This window comes from Ptiloglossa arizonensis, chromosome 1 (genome assembly GCF_051014685.1).
Source record: "Ptiloglossa arizonensis isolate GNS036 chromosome 1, iyPtiAriz1_principal, whole genome shotgun sequence".
NCBI lineage: Eukaryota > Metazoa > Arthropoda > Insecta > Hymenoptera > Colletidae > Ptiloglossa > Ptiloglossa arizonensis.
Genome location: NC_135048.1, coordinates 15686711 through 15707933, shown reverse-complemented (window position 1 = coordinate 15707933; position 21223 = coordinate 15686711). Strand labels below are relative to the sequence as shown.

The window sequence follows — 21223 nt, the reverse complement described above, 5'->3', positions numbered from 1 at the left end:
ATAGATCCCTGTATAACAGGTGGTTGAGTTACCACACGTACGCCAAAAGCGCTCGAAATGCGCCGGCAATTCGAAACGAAACGTTACAGGAGACGTTTTGTTTTTCTTTCGCTCCGGGTCACTTCCTTTCTTCCGGTGGTGGTCACGGACCACAATTTGAGAACCGCTGCGGCAAGAGAAAACAGCCCAGTAGCGCGAAAAAACGACGTGTCCGATAACCTCTCCGCTGGCGTTGAATCGAGGACCGCGATTCGCGTTGAAAAGGCAGAAGATCGTTCGTAGTGTCGCGCGGCACGTTATTTGCGGTCGATCCGTGGACACCCGGTATATAAGAGCAGGCCGGTCGGCTGGTGAGGCTCAGTGCAGTCCGATGGGATAGGTAGAACCGATTCTCTGGTCTAGTGGCGTGTAAGATCTCGACAGGCGAGAACGTGCCAAGTTCCGAGGACGTTGTTGTTACGATGCCGCGTTGAACGCGTCCGAGTATCGTGAAAAGCGTGTCTTTGATTTCCTTGCTTTTCCAACGGGCGAAACGGGTGGCTCCCTCCCCCCACCCCGATTGGCCCGTGGCAATTCCGTTCGCCCGTGATGCGAGAAACCCGTAACGTCTGACAGTCGTCCCAAAGGTGAGTGTTTGTGTATCCAGAAAGTAGAAATCACGAGATCGCCGCGATCCCTTTGTCGGGCTCACGGGGGACTCTCGGGCGGGGTATCGGGGGTAACGGGTAGGTGTTCCATCGACCTCGAGATGAAGCGGCTCGATAAGTTTTCGCCGTTTCGGAACAGGATTTTTACGGGCAACGAATTCGCCCATCCTCTCCCGTGTGCACGTGCCGGTTTCCTTCATCCAACTCGTGCGCGACGCGCGGTGAATTTGCGAATTTTTAAGCAAGGGTAACACTGCGTGCGCACCGCGGGGAAGGGCCGAGGGAGAATGCCCCCTGAACGGAATAACTCGAATTCAACCGGCGAGAATTTTTTGAATCGAAGTTACATATTTCGTTGTTCGCGTTGTCGCGTCGAGTGTAACATCTAACAACGCGAACGCGTGTTTCACGAGTGAAAAGAAGGATTTCTCGTCGCGAATATATCGCTCCGAGGCATTCTTTATCGTTCCTCTCGGCAGGCGTTTGTTCGTTCATTTTTCGTCGAGATGTTTACTGTTTTGAAGCATTATCAACTGGAACGCTGTCGCAATACTTCACGGAGGAATATCGATTGTCACGTGTTCGGCAGCATCTTCGATACGTAGGGATACAGACTTTGATTGGAAGGAAGGTTAGAGAAATTTTGTTACCGGTATTCGATACAGGATGGTTGCTTATCGAAGAATAATGTCTCGTGTTCTTACTTGTTTATATCTACGTTTATTTAGAGAGATTTGGTCGTCGAAGGATCGAAGGGATCTTGAACGATCATCCGATGAAATTCGACGATCTTTGCGCGATCTTGGTCGAAAGAATTTTCTTGAAGTAAAAGGAAAAGGTAACAAGATGTTTGAATTAGGGCTGAGACTATTCGAATATTATGATTCGAATAAGTATTTGTATATTTGTACTATTTGAATAATGCAAACAACTGTGACGTATTTTTAAATATTATGTCTTGTTATCAGTCATTTGTCGAGTCATGTATGCGGACAACAAACGACTCATCTGATATGGGAAAAGTTAAATGAGAATAAGTTACCTTACCTGGAAATATGATTTAGTTACATGTTCTCCCGCAAAAAAAGCCTTTCTACATTTTGAAACACAGTGTACCGCATAAAGAAACCGCTAGCTCTCGAAATATGTAAACGCATTTACCAAAATAGAAATGTTGTATATGTTACATAATGGTAACACTGAAAAAAGAACGGTGAACTTAAAGAACTTGGTGTACAACCTATGTCGCACTATTCAAATACTACAACTATCCAGATGCTCGATCGGTGCATCGAATATTCGAATACTCGAATAGTATTTGTCAAATATTCAACAAGTGTTCGAATATTTGAGTAGAGAAAAATTCGACAAATAGTCTCAGATCTAGTTCGAGATAACATTAGGAACAATTCGATCTGTAAATATTTGCTTAGAAATATTATTTTCAAAATGAATACCTTGTATTGTCAGTCTAACTCGGTAAAGTAAAGTGATTAATTGAGACAGTAATGAACTTTATTTTCGTTTAAATAATATTGAAAACGTAATCAGCGATTATAAAAAAAATGGACCGAAATTGATTCATAATGATATAATTATATAATTAATGATATAGATTAATTAAATTTCTTGAATATGGATGGTGTAAATCCAAAAAATTCAAAAACTGACTTATCTTCATACTTCTGTTGCTCAAAGAAGTTATAGGTTCTGGAAGAATGATTTGAGATCGAAAATTTATTTTCCAAAATGAATTTAATAATAAATAATATGTAAATTTAAGACTTAAAACGGAAAACTTCTATTTATTTTAAAAATACTTCATAAAGCAACAATGTCCCAAACCGAAATTTTCCAAAACGATGTTCAAAAAAAATTTCCAAAACGTTCGAACCTGGTTTATGAAACTCAATAACATAGAATTCATTTATCGAAAAGAAATTAGTATATTAAATTTACGAAGAATATTAGTTATTTCCTACATTAAGGAATCTAAATGACACAGGTATATTTCGATCGATGATTCACTTAAATGTATTAACAATGCGTGTAATTATTCACGAAACAAGTAGGAAGAAAAACTTATCTAACACTACTTGTAACAAATACAACCAATAAATATCGCATCAGTCCTAAATAGCGATGGGATTGAGCACCTTACGAGTAAGTTCAAACTCTCTGCAAATAGATATTTCAAGAAATAAAAGCAGTACTTGCAAGTCGACTAGAAACTAAATCAGATAAATTCGAACTTGTTATAATTATTTTGGAAAACAAAAGTAGTACATCCAAGCAGAATTGCTCGAGTAAGATCTAAATATTTACGAGTACCAGAAATTTCACGCACTACCTGTTGCGTAGCAACGATTAAAGCAAACGAATAAAACATTGAAATACTTGTAAGAATATTTTAAAATCCTGCAGGTAATCACTCTAGAATTATTAACGTTATTTCTCGTGGCTACTATTCGAATCTTTGGTATTGATTATTGTGATTCGATAATAATTACACATTAAACTTAATCCCACCCCTAATTACAACATTGCAACAGTATAGATATCGTTCATTAAATAACTCGATGTGTTCTGCTATAAATTATTTAAATTGAATTGCTTAAATTTTACATATACATATACGAATCTTTTGTGTTGTTTTATTTTGGATCATGTAAATTTAAATAAATTTAAATAAATTTAAACAAATTTAAACAAATTTAAACAAATTTCAAAAAGTAGAAAATTTAGCCAAGATTAAAAAATAGGAAATTATTCACAACGTATTCTTCGATGAACCACCATTTTGGTGGACAGATAATCTTCACGATATTTTCGTACACGAAGTAAATGTTTATTACTTTTGTAAAATATCGAATATTCTACGCGATACATATTTCAAAAACTAGAAAATTCAGCCAAGATTAAAAAATTGAAAATTATTCGCAACGTATTCTTCAATGATCCACCATTTTGGTGGACAGATAATCTTCACGATATTTTCGTAGACGAATTAAATGTTTATTACTTTTGTAAAATATCGAATATTCTACGCGATACATATATGCTCGACATTGTTAAAATTATCATTTCGTATCGATTCGATATCGTTTCCATCGTTGATCAATACCGTTCGCGAGGGTATCGTTCCCATCGCTATAGATAGCAGCAATTGTTAAATTCTCGTGGTGTCTATTCGAAGAATTAGGGGCAGCGGCGACGCTGCACATGTGCAACACGAGGAAACGATTTGATGCTTTGGGAAGGGAAGTCTGCTCTCGTAGGAGGGCACCGTGCCAGGAAGCCGACATTGCTGTGGACGACACCCTACGGGATACACATGAAATACACCTCTGTTTGTATCGGGTCAACAAGCGTCCAAATGTTTTTAATTACATTCTCGAATCCCGTGTTGTACAAGTATTCGATACGTCGATCAATTGTAAAAATTCAAAGTGTACACAGGGTGCCAATTACAACGGTGTACACGATTTTTTAAGTACTTACGACAATTGGACGGAGAAGTATCACATACAGATCTGATTGGGCAACGATTAAATTTTTTAAAATAATTATTTTTCGTTAAAAGAACACATGGTTACTTTTATCGATTTAAGTAATTTATGTCTGTTAGAATTTTGAAGGAACTTCATCGACTAATTCCGACTCGAATAACTTTGAAACTTAAAAATTCGCGATAGAAGTGTTGCTCGAAAGTTACGTGATTTCAGAAGACACGCGATCATGTCGATAGGATGTTATTACTAACTGGTACTAACCGGCGTAAAATAAGTTTGATAGTTTCGAACGACTACATTTACATTCGAATTGAATAAAGTGGTTTGCCGCAATAGTACACTTTTGTTTCGAGATATGTTAAGAAGAGTTCTAGGTTCTCGATTGACTAGGCGCATTTCTATTAGGGATTATTTACAGCTTATTTTGCTTCTTTCGATTATTCACTTTCGCGAACGAAAGATGAATTGATGATTAAAATCGTGAGAAAAAAAACCGTTGAAACTTTTCGTAACGAGAGTCTAATATTTGACACGGACGCTGTCAACTTTGAGTTTATTTTATTTTTTAACGAATAGGTGTTTTTTCCTTTTTTTTGTTCTAAATATACAGAATAATGCGATATAATATAATCTTTATGCATTTTATTTCCTAATATTAGTACAATACTTAACGTTTATGATTTTGTTCGAGGACGGTTGGTTTAATTATATAATATTAATAATGCAAAATCGTTACGTCTTCAAGCTTATAAAAATATTTTAATCCATGGCCTATCCTTGTAGTATAATTACGTAACGCATGGGAAATTGAAATTGTAAATCCTTTACAAATCGCAAAATATTTTTCCAGGGAAGTATTAAATCAATTGATGCAATTTTGTTGTTAAAGAATATGCGTAATGGAACCTTATTGTTGATACCATAATCGTGGCATCAACACGAACTTTGAAACAACTTCCCACAATTATGGCAATATTTTCCGTATACAAGATCTTATCGATATCTTGCAATACATTTTTTAATTAATTCAACTGTTTTGTAATTATTATCAATACATTGATAATCGTATAGATACCGTATCAAATTGAATGCAGATGTATAAATTAACTTATTTTATAACCTCTATATAATAATCCGATAATACTAAGATATTAATATCAATATAGTTAAATACCGATTTAATTCTATGTAAATTAAGTTATTTGGAAATATGTAGGACATTTTTTCAGGATCAAATTCATCGTAATAATATAAATCAAAAAGTTCGTTATCATTTTGCAATTTGGAACTTTATTTTCGAAATACATACATTTACAGGTGAGCACACACATAATATTTGATAGTACCATTTTGAATGCACTGCCATAAACATTAACATATGTACTTCGATACTGATTTGAATAATTTTCTACACATTACTTGAATTCTACGATTTAAAATATAACCCCTTGATAAAAGACACACTGTCGGGTCCGTACGGAACCTTTTAACGAAGTGTGATAATAACGAATTTATTCCTAGAATTGATTTTTCGTATCTCGAGCTGCAACTTATCGTATCCATCGTTAATCTTCAAAGTGGTGACGAATGCGTATCAATACCACAACAAAAATACAAATTAATAACTATTATATTATTCATTGCATCTTCATAACAGTGGATCGGTGAGGTTCTTCCGATAAAAATGAGATCAAACTAAATCTTATTTAAACTACTATCATTTATAAGTTATAAGAATTATTTTTAAAAAAAAGTCATTAAAAATAGTCCAAATACGGACGTGTTTGGACTCATTTTCATCATGAGAATCTCACCAATTCATTGACAATACTTTCGTGAAGATAAAATGAGAAATTTTTAGTTGACATTAGTGACTGTTCCACCGTGAGAATATCATCAATTTAATGACAATCTTCTCGTGAAGATACAATGAGAAATATACAAATTTTTAATTGATATCAGTGACTGTCCCACCGATCAAGGCACAGCTTTGAAATTCGACCAGCTTGGGTTTTAAATCCACAACTGACGCTCAATTGAACCGACGCACGATGATCGCTCGAGCCGAAGAACGTAAACAGTGGTGGGGATAACTCGATATGTTCTATAGAAGGAAAGCGCGGTTATTTATCGAGGGGTTACCGTATATATTACGCAATGACATAAAGCATTCTAACTTTCAACCGTAGTAGAGTAAATCATTCACACGGTTTCAGATTAAAAGCTACACTTCCGCATATCGGTGAATTGCAATACTTACACGCAATACGTGTAATGTGGATATTTTTCATCGTTCTTGCACAATTAAATATGTAGTACGATACAGAACAATACAGTACGATACAGAACGATAATAATTTATTCCATTTATTCGGTAGATGGTTTCTGTACTTATCAAAAAATTTTAATGTTAATAAATTTAACTTTAGTAAACCTGGAACAACAAACATTTTTCAAAATGAAGAATTTTGTGGAAAAGTTATTCAACGGGACAACGAAGTATTAAAATGTTTCCAGGAAGTGTTACATCAATGATAAATTTTAAATAAAGTGATAGATGATAATAGCAATTAGTCCTGCACGTTCTATTCATTTATCGTACAACCATTCGTCCTAGTAATGTCTAACTGTGGAGTTCCCCCGGCAAAGTCACTATATTTGTTCTGAGTATACATACTCGACGATTGAAGTGTAGTGACTTTGGAGAAACTGTAGCGTCCTTGACTGTAGGGTGCAAACTCAGAACCGGTTGGAGGGATCCTTTTTGAATTTTAGAACTTGTCCACCGATGTTAAAAAAATACAAAACTTCGTACTATAAAATCATATAATGTTTTATGAAAAAATTTGTCCCTAGAAACATAAGAAACGAACCTAACCTGGACTCAATAAACACACCCCTATAGTCAGTAGACCACTACTGCTGGTAAAAACCCATTTAGCGGTTCGCTTCCAACAAGAGTATCGTTTTACAGCCCTCTCGAAACTGACTCGACAAAACCTCTATATTTGTACCGTTAACTATACTATAGATATACCCCTATACGTAATGTAATGCCTAAAACAGGGTCTTCATCGAAAGCAGAATTTCAACAAACTTTCAGTATTCCCTCTCCTGGTATCTATGCAGATCAAGCCTTAGACTTACATCCACCTACACCTCGAGTTGAGTAAGATTCAACTTGGATATTTAAGCGAAGAAATTCCAGAAACGAGAGTCTGCCTCCACTCTCTAACTTCTTCCGTATTGGTCGCTTCTAGCGGAAGCACGTATTAGAAACAATTTACCGGTTTAATTGTCACCGATTTTATCCAACTTTTCGTTACAAGATTTATTATCATTATCAGAATTATTATTATTACTATTTTTCTCTACTACCAAATATATTTTAAACATTATTCATTTATCTATTTATGTATGTAATGTATATTTACCGGTTTAATCGTCACAAATTTTATCCAACTTTTCGTTACAAGATTTATTATCATTATCCCAATTATTATTATTACTATTTTTCTCTACTACCAAATGTATTTTAAACATTATTTATTTATCTATTTATATATGTAATGTATATTTACCGGTTTAATTGTCACAAATTTTATCCAACTTTTCGTTACAAGATTTGTTATCATTATCACAATTATTATTATTACTACATTTCTCTACTACCAAATGTACTTTAAACACTCCTTATTTATCTATTTATATATGTAATATATCGTAAGAATATTTTATTTTTCATTATCATTACACAAAACAACGAATAACCTTAACAAATATAAGAAATAATATGTATTTCAAAGTACAAAGAATCATACATGTTTTGTCACCAATTAAGAAATTCAATTAGTGGTTGACGAATCGATCGATGTTGATCCGTCATGTTACATTTAAAGTACACCCGGTAGTAAATAGACGGCCAAGAACAAACGGAAATCCAATTACCAAAACAAAAGGATTTCCGAATTAAACCGGGGAGTGTTGTGTCGTAAAGCGTTCACCCCACCACAGGGAGTATCCCCCCACCCCTCTTCCAAACGATTAAGGAGCTAGAACAGCACACAAGGCCTCGTGAGATCTCTGGGGTACCCCGACTCTCGCCTGAACCCGACATTAACAGATATATAGAGCAACGCCGGGTTTAGGGTTTGTCTTCACCGATTCTAAGAAATGGCTTCGCGGCATATGCTCTCCCGACATTGCCCAATCTGAAATAAATAAAGGTATTCGAATCGTCACTATCTCACTCGCACTCGATATTTTTCACTTTAATTTTTTATCCATCCCGAGGCGAGCGAGAAATCCTGGAACAACTACTTACGCGATAACTGTCCGGATACGGTCACGGATCGCAAACTCGCCACGAGGTAGGTAGGTTGTTCGTAGCGTATGTGACATTTTTTTTTTTTATATATATAATGGAAACGCTAGAAAATTTTGCGTTTTGAATTCAGTCTATTGTTAAACGATAAACAAAAATTTTTTGAAAACGATTGCTATTTCTTCATAACAAGTATTTTTGTATTACGTTTGTATTTATATTTTCTTATCGTCGTATTCGTTACAAAAGAGAATTCCCACCTAAATATAGATACGAATATCTTGAAGATTAATCTTTTGCCAATGTATAAAAACAATCTACTTTTACCAGAAAGTATCAGTTATTCGTGGTACGGGATCGATAAAAGAATATTTGTAAACATTCTTCGGGAGTAAAAGTAAATACTTTTAATATTTTATAGTTACGTTGAAACAATGTTTTATACGAATTAATATACTAAATGCTTGGATTCACTGTTTACTAATCTTAATGTTTTAAAAATAGTCGAATATAACAGTATTTCTGTGCATTTTTTTTTTTTTCATATTATTGAAAAAGAAAATAAAAAGATAACTTTATAAAATAATCGTATTAATCTTGGTACTTTTTTTAATGAACTGTTCCTCTTGCGTATTATGTTATGCATGTACTTATGACAATTGTGGTCGTAATTTGCGTGTAAATATTAAAAAGTCGGTGTAAAAAGTACGAAGACGTTTATCGAGGGAATCTTTTGTTTTCGTTTTAGGAAAATCGAGGAAAGATGTGGCGTTTTGTTTTTCTTTTGATTGGCGCTGTGATGTGCGGGGAATTGGGGCCCGAGAACGAATATCCTGACATACCGATAGAATATTCACCCTTGCCCAAAGAAGAAGATGCACCATTACCCCTTCCTGGCATGCTTTATCCGCGAGAAAGTGAATCGCGGGAGGTAATTAATTCTATTCACATTTCACTTATATAACACTGTGTACCAATGATACATCTGACAAAGAAAGTTAGAGAACCTGGAAATTTAGAAAATTTAAAACAAAAATTATGCGTAAGTATAGTAGTTCATCCGTAACACAAAACTATTTTTTATTGGTGCCATAACACGGTTTGAGAGGGTGAGAACACACCTTGAAAAAAATTAAGAATTTTCTTTCTCGTGAAATATATATCTCAAAAACGATAAGAAATATTGAAAAAAAGTTTACTCAAAAGTTGAATCATTTTTGATTCTACAAAACTGCATACTGATTACTTTAAACTGCAACTTTAAATCGTGGTTTTTTGTTTTCTTTTTAGTAATGGTAAGATTGTGTTCGATTTAATATTTTAACTGTCCAAAAAAGTAACTTATCCAATATCGAAATGTAACTGCACAAACTGATATGATAAATGATAAATTTATCTTCTCTGTAAATTCACAAATTTGATTTTATTAAACTACGAATGTATTTAAAAAGAATATATATTTTGTACTTGTAATATATCATTAAATAATGAGAAAAATATAGTACTGTACTAAATGAGTGCTGTGAAAAAGTGTATTAAGCTTAAATTACAAAGGGTTGACATACAAAGTAATGTATAAAGAAACATGTTATTTATGTCATCTATGAATTATTTTTTCATAGGTGAAAATTCTCGATGGTATGTGGAACTTTGTCGTTTCTCCATCAGAAGATTCACTCAAGGGCCACAAAGAAGCATGGTTCGCCCAGGACTTGTCAAAGGTATTGTAAAATTAGTAGTTATGTACAAACATTTCAACTCAGCATAGTAAATACAATTGTTTGATAAAGTTCTTCATTTAATTATAACAAACTTGTTTTATCAAAATATTTCATAAGTCTCTTCATATTTTTATTTAAAAATTTATTCAAAAAAAAAATATCTTGTTAAAGAAGTGTAATTTTTGTGATAATAGGAATAATGAAAATAGAACAATTTTTTATTCGGTGCAAAGAGAGAATTTTATTATCAACATCTCGATCATATCAATTATTGGTCCCCTTCAGGATACATTACATTTCTAAAAAATGTTGCTTTGCATTATATTGATTATAATTTTAAATGTAAATTAAATTAAATCAAAAGTTTATATAGAAAAGGGAAAAAAATATTAAAAATAGAAATAGATAAGATAATATATCAACAAATAATTCTGATTATTATCGTAACGTATAACGAAAAGTATCTAGTAATTACATGCATAATCAAAAGCAACTATCGAAACGTGAATCATAAAGTTCAAGATTACACCAATTAAAGAATTGTTCTATTTTTGCCACCAAAAAGATTACACAACCACTTGACAAGATATCAGATTAAGAGGAAAGAAGTCACACTGTTTTGATTATTCACAGAAAATATTTACAGATACACGAAAAATAATTATCCACAGAGAAGTCACCTTTTCGAATGATTTCTCATTAAATTAATTTATCAATCTGTCTTCCATAGAAAAGACTTTATACTTTATACATACATACTTTCGACAAATCGTTAATTTCATTGTAAATCGTGAAAGATTTTGATATTGAAAATTTCTTTCAACTTTAGAATAAATACCACTATAAATTTCATACACAAACATAAAATAAAAAACAAAAATTGAATTCCAATTAAATTCAAGAGGAGTATCAGTATCTATTTAAATGGGTTTGTTTCATAATCGTGTGGGATTCGAAGTCGCGTGGATGTTAATTTCGCGTAATAATACGTCTAGCATGATTCATTTATGTGCACACACTGCTTCGTGTAGGTAGGAAAAGTAATGCAGATGCCTGTTCCTTCGTCCTACAACGATATCACAACCTCGAGGGAACTTAGGGACCACATAGGAGCTGTCTGGTATCAACGAACATTCTTTGTTTCTCCTTCTTGGCGAGAACAAAGAGTATTCATCAGATTTGGTTCGGTCAATTACCTTGCCCAGGTGGTAAGTACTTAATACCGCAAATAAATTCTAAATATTCTATTTTTCTAACCCTCTCACTCTCTGCAACCTAGTAGTCTTATCAAGATTTCGTATATTATATATATAATTGATACAATCGAAAAATTACAGATGAAAGAACCGATATAGTACTGCTTTGTTCTAAACTCGAATCTATCGTCTAATCTCTTTTTTTAAAGTCTTACAAAAATATTATGAAACGATATCTTTATCATCACCAGATGTGTCGATAAATTATTAACGATCGATTTCTTCTTAACTGATTAAAATTACATTTTATGCCGCTCAAAATCTGTCTTATGGAAACCTATCAACGTGATACAATTTACAATTCCACATTTCGATATCGTATATAATATCGAAGATGTCGTAAATTCTATTTTCTGTTGTTTAAAGATAGCTTAAGCAGCTTATGATATAAGTACAGGCTATCCCGCTTGCAACAATCCATTTTACGACTCTTTTCAATTATACCCTATGCTACGTTCTTACGACACGTGATCCCCAAGTATATGTCGTCAACGAGAAATTAACCGACGCGCATGTTACAAATGAAAAAGGAAAATAATGTTACGAGAACCACATATATCCTATGACTCTGCGCGTTAACAGAAAAAAGACGATCGTTCTTCACCGACCAAGGTACCGAGAACCCAGTGACATCGTATCTATATTATTGCAAATTGCCATTGAGTGTTATTCGGTGTTAAACCAGATAATACTCTAACAAAATACGAAACGGATGTCTAATAAACGGGGAGCTCGCAACATCGGTGTCAGAAGTTAGAGAGTGACGCGATCTTCTAACGGAGGAGACATGGAGTTCCTTCGAGACATGTTTCAAAGTCTCCAGAGGAATACTAACCCTCTCCAGGAGCAACAGCAGCAACTGGAGGCTCGTTTAGATGCATACCGAACCCAATTTCACTGACAGGTGACTGTGAAGACGTTGAGAGTCAAGACTGTGAAGACATTGATAACAATTTCAGGTGTTATCCAGGAAGATATTGTAATAAGAATATTACAAACTATAATAAAAATATTAGACTATAATAAGAATATTACAGACTATAATAAGGTCATTATAGACTCTTTTCTGAAACATAGTGACTGATGATCTGGTGAGACATTGAGAGTCAAGACTGTGAAGACATTGATAGCAATTTCAGGTGTTATTCAAGAAGATATTATAATAGGAATATTACACACTATAATAAGGTCATTATAGACTCTGTTCTGAAACATAGCGACTGACGATCTGGTAAAACAAAGTACAGTAATGTTTAAAATTCGTTGCTCGGATTCTTGATCTCAGAAGTCATCTCCATCGCTGTCGGTGTTTCATCGACTCGAACGATCATCATTTCCAAGAATACCCATGAAAACAAAAACCAGCTGGCCGAACTTCTTCTCATTGTATTCCATCGATTGTCCTCTTCGCGCGAAAAATATTCTCCTCGCGTGTCTTGCGTATTGATAACCGACGATTCCGATTTGCGTACATTACACGAGGCACTGTCGTGGTTATTAGTTCCGTAGATAGTGTACATAATGTCAATTCCACGACTTCTCTTCCTTCCGATAATAATAGAACGTCATGGTCAGAATGAAAAATGGAGTTTGAAGCTATCGCGTGGGCAAACAGCCGAGATGACGCGAGAAAGGCCATGGCTTTGATCGTCTGGTTGTAAGGTCTAGCACGAAGTGTCTTGACCTCCCTCTTCGTTGCACTGCATGGTAATTTTCACGCGTTTGTTTCGGTGCTTCCAATGATCTGAATCACATTTTTTTCTCGAAATTACCATCAACAGAAAGGGAAATCGATTTTTGCGTAAATCGAGCAGATACCGAGACTCTACCCAAGGGTACTTTTGGGAAATACTGAGATCAGCGATAAACTCGCCACCTCTCACAAATGAGACACTATTCAATCGATACCAAAATCGTACAAATTCTTTCATATAGGTACATTGAAGTACGTGTCACAAATATTACGAAAATGTAAATTGAAATAGCTACCAAAAGCTGGCTTGGCTTCGAGAGGTCAACAAAAAGGAAAGAAAAGAAAAAGGGAAAGTAAGGGGAGAATAAAAAAAAAGAAAAAAAATGGTCTATTTGAAAACTATTTATTTTTATTACTTTTAATGTATTTTCATAAATTGAAAAAAATTGCTATAAAATTGTCCGCGTGCCAGCGTATCGACTCGTACCTAGGAAAAAAAAACGGCTTTGAGAGGTTAACAAAAGGGAGAGAAAAGAAAAAGGGAAAGTAAGGGGAGAATTAAAAAAAAAAAAGAAAAACTATTTGAAAACTATTTATTTTTATTACTTTTAATGTATTTTCATAAATTGAAAAAAATTGCTATAAAATTGACCGCGTGCCATTCAGTTGTCATCACTGGACCAGTGTATCGACTCGTACCTAGGAAATACACACGATACATCGAGCTTCTATTTCAAACGAACGACCACTCAAGGGTCGTACAAGACTGACAGACTGAACTTTGACCCAAAAAACCAAGGTTACGCGTTCAACCCCCTGTGACTACAACTACGGGCCATTCGCAAGCAAAGGGTCAAATAACTTAACTCCTCGAGTCTTACAACCTGCTGCACATGTGGACGCTAAAGCCGCGTTCACACGCGTGTAACGTGCAACGTTATTTTCACCACGGCGGGAAGTTTATTTTTAACACCGTAGGTCTTTTCTGCTCCGTGTCACGAACAAAATTAATAAAAAGTAATAACACCACTGAGAGATCTTCCGATTTCGGTGCAATAATTCCTAACCACCAGAAATTTATCATTTTTAACACCTACAATTACTTATAATTAGGAAATACATCGATCTTTTTTGCGAACTGTATTGTGAATAAAAGTTTTGAACATTTCAGTGGATAAACGGTCGACTAGTAGTCGCCCACGAAATGGGTCATCTACCATTCGAGGCGGAGATTTCTTCCAATTTGATATACGGTGGGAAAAATAGTATAACGGTAGCAGTGGATAATATTTTACTGCAAACAAGTGTACCGCAAGGAAGGATCGTCGACACTGTATTCGACAATGGAACGAAACATACCCAGTCTTACACTTTTGACTTTTTCAATTATGCCGGCATCCACAGGCAAGCAAATAAATACCTATGTTACACTAAACTATCGAATTGTTCCGTACTAACTTCAAATCGAAGTTACGTTTTTACGTCAATTATTATCGTTGTTATTTTAATCGGTACTTCGTAAATTCATTTTTTCCCTGTTAAATAAAATCACTTGAATCCTTGTAAGTTCTCTCATTAACAAACCCCAGATATCGTATTGTACCAACAATGTACAATATTTATAACGATAACAATTTTACCGAACAAAATTGATCGAAACTGTTATTTTTCATTTATTTATTTTACTTTCGGATGAATAATCGATATCAGAGATTTTCTATCAGACGTATAATCGATATCAATTATCATACATCGGTTTCGTTAAATAATATAATGAAATAATTTTACGATAAATCGCAATAATAAATAATGAAAAAATTTCAATTAACACGGGATAAAATTTAGAACATTCTATACGATTGGCGGGGTAGCTTGTAACGCGTAACGGTTCGACCAGATAACACATAATTGTCCGCCATTTAAAAAGTTCACGCTCTCCGAACCATCAAATATTTCACGGTAATAGATTACTATCGGTACTTTTGTCATGCACAAAAGCGAGAATCATCGGTGCAGGACGATCTATTTGCAACGAAACGAATATACAAACGAATTCGCTGATTCTCCGCTATCGATAAAAATATTGGACACAATGGAAATGCTAATGCTAAAATGTTTAATTTTGCAGGCCCGTTGTACTACACACAAAACCGCGCGTCTATATCGCAGATATAACGGTAAGGACGGGATTTGTCGGCGATGTAGGGATCGTGAAATACATCATCCAGCCGGCTGGTTTACACGAGCACGAAATTCCGTTCTGCAGAGTGAACCTGCTCGATGCTGAGGATACTCCAGCCATAAAGGAGTCGGGGTACGGAATTTCCGGTACGCTGAAAGTACCACTTGTTAAACTCTGGTGGCCCAAGGGTATGGATCCAAACCCTGGAACCATGTACACCTTGCAGGTATAATATTTCTTTGCTCAACTACCATACTATGCACCTCACACGGAATTTTGGTTTAGACGAACGTTGATTTAACGTTAATTATTTTTATTAGGTTGTGACGTTAAACGAGGTGTGCCTGAAAAGTTTTAGAGCGCAATGCAAGTACAGTAAGACGACTCTGATTAACGCTCGAGATGCAGTGATACCCGTTTTCAAGTAATAAAATTGTTCTCGTCGATTCCCTTGAAACCGGCGTAGGTAGCGATTTTGATCTCGAACCGAGGTCCAGGCTCGCGTGTACGATTAAAAAGAACCTAACTCTCCCCTAACGAAGAAGGGATCTCTTAGTACATGACGGGCGAGAAGAGGTGTGCATAATGTGGGAAGTGAATGGGATACACCGAGAGTAAGCGAGATACAGCAACAGCGAGCGAGTCTCGCATTACATGTACTTGTTGATCAAAACTTTAAAGCGATTCTGGAACGATTACGTGTAAAAATGATCGCTTGAAAACGGGAATTACTGTATGCAGCATAATGATTACTGTATGCATTACGATTTTAGTTTTACTAGTAACGAGAATTACCAAAAGCACTAGTTTGTTAGTGATAAAATTACGGAATTATTCATTTGAATAAGTAATAGATTTGAAGGTAATTGAAAGAAAAAAATTAAAATGAATCTTTTGGTATTTACTAGTTTTTTATACATGTCATTATGCCCTAACTATTCTAAGGGGAGAATATACTTAACCATTCGCATAAACGAGTCTCTCTTAGTCGCTAATGCTATTACTTTGTAATTGGATTTAGAAAAAATCTTTAACCATTTTACTTGCCATTTTGTATTCTTTTTTAATTACAGAAACTGTCGGAATATTGCAATTTAACTCAGTAATAACATTCGTATCTCCAGGTCACACTGTCCGTCTCGAATGACACAAGAGTAGTAGACATCTACAGGCTACCGATTGGCATCAGAACGTTGAGCTGGACCAACACCAGTTTACTCATTAACGATAGGCCTGTGTACTTGCGAGGATTTGGTAGACACGAGGATTCTATTATAAGAGGACGTGGTTTGGATTTGGTCACCGTAGTCAGAGATCATGAATTGCTACAATGGATCGGTGCAAATTCTTATAGAACTAGTCACTATCCTTACAGCGACGAAGTTCTCGACCTGACTGACAGGTGAAGATTTACAGTAACGCTTTCTATAAGGTTCAACAATTGGGAACGCAAATTATCTTTAACCGAGGGTCGGTAGAAAATTTTTTCTCTCAACTGGTCAAACTCAAATAGTGCATTGAAAATTCAATGTCAATCCTTAAGGTGTTTTAGACTCAAAATCGTATCGCAATAACTTGTAAGACAATTCTGGATTAAGTGTTCTGAAAATTTAAATTCGATTACTTATTTTTCGGTCATACGAATAATAGACTATTGTTTGCCCTCTTTGAATTAATAGTTGTATCGCAATTCGTATTAGTAAAACGCGGCGTTTTCCCAAGTACTCCTTTTATGATATAACAATGTTAAAAGTGTTAAAATAATGAAACACAATTGCTCTGTACTATTATTTTATTTTTATTTGAAAGATTGGGATTCCTCATTATCGATGAATGCCCGTCCGTGGACACCGAGAACTTTTCACCGGAACTTCTTGCGCTTCACAAGGATTCTATATCAGAACTTATAAGGAGGGACAAGAATCGTCCTTCGGTGATCATGTGGTCCATTGCTAACGAACCCAGAACGCAACTACCAGAAGCTGGAGAATACTTTAAACAAATTGCTCATCACACGAAAGCACTTGATCCTACCAGACCGATTACTATTGCGATGGCGCGGGCAGTTCAGGTGACTATTGCAACAATGAAATGTAGAGGTCTTTTCAGCGATACAATTTGCATCATATTCTTTATATTTTATGGTAAGACAAAATATTTCAGTAAAAAATATGGTCTAAAATGACAAGCATTATTATAACAGAACATATTTTTCAAAATTAGCTCTCATAACATTTCAAGCTCACTCATGAGCTCATAAATTAATGACTAATAACATAATACAATTTATAGGTGAAAATACGGATTTCTTTTACATAAAAAAATCACGTAAAGGTATTCTTCATAGTTGCGTGTACTGTTGCCATTTAACCCTCCTGTTTTGTACAACTTACGAAATTATTCTTTTGTTGAATTTTTACATTTATTCCCAGGCATTGTATATTCTACACTTTTGTATTTTCCAGTAAATGAAAATCATTTTGGATCAAATAGACCAAACAGAATTGCGCGATTAAAAAAACATCAAAGATATTAAAGTTTTGAAGAATGTGTTTCTCAAGGATTGTTCGACGAATTATGTTTATCTTTTAGAACCAAACAATTTCTTTCTTAGGTATTTTGTCTCATTATTAGCAGTATCATAAAAATATTTTTGATGATGTTACATGGACAACTCGAACGTCCACAAACAGGAACTATTAATGGAAAATGGATAACTCATTTGTAGGAAGATAAAGCCGGTGAATATCTTGATGTGATTAGCTTTAATCGTTATAACGCTTGGTACAATAACCCTGGTCGCCTCGATGCAATTAGGGACAGGGTTATAGGGGAGGCTGAGGCGTGGCATAGGAAATACAATAAGCCTGTGCTTATGTCCGAGTACGGAGCTGATACTATGCCCGGATTACACGAGGTAAATTATCTAATCATAGAGTTCCAACAACTCAGTATAATTATGTCTTTTTCATCTCCTGTAATTTATGAATTACATTAAAACATTTTATTGACTTGAAAATGTTCAACGGTTTTAAAAGTACATTAATTATTTAAAGATAATCAAAAATTGAAAAAGACTAATATTCAAAAGTAGAAGTTAATATTACAACTTAACTAATTGTCAATATATAGATTGATTCTGAGGTAACTTTAAGAACAAGTTATTTATGCATTATATTTACCCTTTATATAATAATTTGCAATTTAATATTAAAACCTTTTCGTGATATACAAATATTGAAAAATTGGGTACACAATTTTGCCATAACATTTTTGAGATATATTTTTAATTCTACATGACCATGTTTTTTACACTACAGAATCAATTTTATTTAATCTTTCAGCTCCCTGAGTATGTATGGAGTGAAGAATATCAAAAAGAAGTATTTTCTAAACATTTTGAGGCATTTGACCAATTAAGAAATGAAGGTTTTTTCATTGGTGAATTTATTTGGAATTTTGCTGACTTCCGAACTGCTCAAAGTGAGTAAATAATTTCATAAAAGCTTAAAAAAGCAGAGTCCACTAATAATTATATTACATATATATGTTTATAGCATACATTAGAGTGGGCGGCAATAAGAAGGGAATATTTACTAGAGAAAGACAACCAAAAATGGCAGCTTATTACGTCAGGAAGAGGTATTATGCCCTCCAAAAGGAACTAGATGGAATGAAAATGCCAACAGATCTCGAAGACTATGTTTCAACCTTTTACTCTGAACACTCCGAACTTTAATATCTTTTTTAATATTTTGCAATTTTTGTTAACAAATTTAAAAAAAAATTGTTTGTTGTTGGTCGATTCATAAATGTTGTGCAAAAATCATTTGCTTCGTTCCTCCTTTCTTATATCAATACTACTGTTTAAAAGAACATACAGCACCTTTTTACTATTGGTGTAACTTTTATGTTTCTTAACAATAATAAATAGTACACGCAATTTTTAATAAATGTTTTATAAATTGTAAAATTTAAAATATACATTTATTTCTTCTTCTAGCATTAAAAAAATTAGATAATGCAAATGTACAAATATTTTCATTAAAAAATTAAACTTATATAAAAATTTAATGATTTATAAATTTCGAAAGAACATAAAAGCATAAATCTTCATGGTATATTTTTTCTTGCAAGTTTAATATTTTGTAATAAATCTAACAAAAATACCAAATTGAATGATTCAACAATATTTATTTAATAACAGATCAGTCCAATTTTAGACAATATTATCCAGGTACATTAACATGATTAAACATTAACTGGAGATTCCACAACTTTCAAACATGCATCTGCCATTTCTACAAATATAGGTTCAGTCATAGCTAGAGCAATGGCTTTTGTAGGATTTCTATCAGTCAAAATTGCTCGCATAATATCACGCACATGTGGATTACTTAAACATTTCTTTAACTCTTCATTATTGCATAATTGTTCCAATTTTTTAATAGGAACTGTATCTTCTGTAGGGAATTCATACTTGATGGTATTTATTTGATCTTCGGTACTTTCATTCTGTTGTGTCTTCGGTGGTTGACAGTTATTTGCTTTATGGACCTTACAGCAATCTACAGAACAACTAAAGTGAAAAGCACATATAAAGTAGAAAAGTATTTATAACAATTTATTTATATCTTGCTTTAAAGTACAAAACAAAATTATCCGTGTAAGGAATGTAATTTTTATCAAATAAAAAAAAATTAATAAATTACAAACTTGATATAGATTTAGCTTTTAGTAATCATATAAGAAATAAAATATATAATATAGCAAAACTATTCCGCATATCTAGAAATAAAATTTAGATTAATTCTATTACTACTAAACAATTACTTCCATTATTATATCCAAATAAATACTTTTTTATTGTTACATTCATTATGCAAATGTTGTAATTCAAATTATTGACCAAAACGATTTAAATATATAAATAATGGATAAGAAACTATTGTAGCTATGTCATTTTAATGGACGCTATACACTGAACTAAGAAAGCAAAATAAAAAATGAAATAATAGTAAGGTAAATAATGTCACATTAAGACAAAACATGTACATAAACAAGGCTAAAAAGATACTATAAATACCATATAAACGTATGTTTTATATTAATGGTTCTAAAATTGTGATACGTAAAATGTATCAACAATCTAATAAATATGAACTTAACCTCTTATGTACTTACTATGGCTCTTTACATATAGGACATTTGTACGGGCACTTTGTCTTTTCACACGCACAACAAACTTTTTCCATGATAATTAAAAGATTCCAATCATTTCTACGAAACTAATTAGTTTAAATGAACGATTATATAGTTTACAAATATTCACTTCGTTGAGTGATTTCAATTGTCATATCTTGTTAGGTGCAGACTGATGTTATACGACACATGAACACCTGAGATTGGAAATTACAAAATGCTGGCCAAACATATTACAATTGATTTTTGCACATCAAATGTTTATCAATTAAACTTATCTGAAAGTTATCTACCATATGTCCATTTCTTTATCTCTGGTTAAGAGTTACACATTTACTAAATATCCACTAATTAAATTAACTGAAGTTCGGATGAAGTAGCAGTCTAATGGCTGTCAAATCAGTATTGTTAAGATCCATTTCCATGTGACCTAAAGTCATAGTTATACTATTGAGAGTCATGATTTTATATCACGTAAAATAGGATATGAACATCGACTTAAATGAATTCTGACCAATTAAAAAGAAAGTCGCTAAACTTCAAGCTACCCTCTCTCCTTGAACGTTATTCTCGCGTATGCCCTGCAGATAGATGTGCAGTATTATACCGCCAATTGCATCACTAACCCTTAACCTTCAAAAATATCTAACCTACAATTGATGTGCCGCTTGATTACTATCTAGCGT

The 21223-nt window shown here is 33.8% G+C and overlaps 2 protein-coding genes across 4 annotated transcripts; one reads left to right on the top strand and one right to left on the bottom strand.

Annotated features, from left to right (window-relative positions):
* Window positions 1-322: 322 nt before the first annotated feature.
* LOC143149125 (beta-glucuronidase) lies at window positions 323-19309 on the top strand. Of its 2 annotated transcripts, XM_076316230.1 has the most exons (12): window positions 8136-8385; window positions 8453-8529; window positions 9232-9414; window positions 10106-10204; window positions 11236-11412; window positions 14325-14557; window positions 15282-15561; window positions 16460-16737; window positions 17145-17406; window positions 18064-18252; window positions 18680-18818; window positions 18893-19309. In XM_076316230.1, the coding sequence occupies exons 3-12, from the start codon at window positions 9247-9249 to the stop codon at window positions 19072-19074; spliced, it is 2007 nt and encodes a 668-aa protein (XP_076172345.1). In that variant the 5' UTR covers window positions 8136-8385; window positions 8453-8529; window positions 9232-9246; the 3' UTR covers window positions 19075-19309. The 2 variants fall into 2 exon arrangements, with proteins under 2 accessions (XP_076172337.1, XP_076172345.1); XM_076316222.1 differs by lacking the exons at window positions 8136-8385; window positions 8453-8529 and adding an exon at window positions 323-626.
* A 200-nt stretch (window positions 19310-19509) lies between these two features.
* On the bottom strand, window positions 19510-21157 carry LOC143149135 (zinc finger HIT domain-containing protein 3). 2 transcript variants are annotated; one of them, XM_076316254.1, is made up of 3 exons: window positions 21052-21157; window positions 20520-20967; window positions 19510-19914 (listed from the first exon to the last, which is right to left on the bottom strand). In XM_076316254.1, exons 2-3 carry the CDS (start codon window positions 20588-20590, stop codon window positions 19587-19589), a joined length of 399 nt encoding a protein of 132 aa, XP_076172369.1. In that variant the 5' UTR covers window positions 20591-20967; window positions 21052-21157; the 3' UTR covers window positions 19510-19586. The 2 variants fall into 2 exon arrangements, with proteins under 2 accessions (XP_076172369.1, XP_076172359.1); XM_076316244.1 differs by having other exon boundaries at window positions 20520-21157.
* Between the last annotated feature and the right edge of the window lie 66 nt (window positions 21158-21223).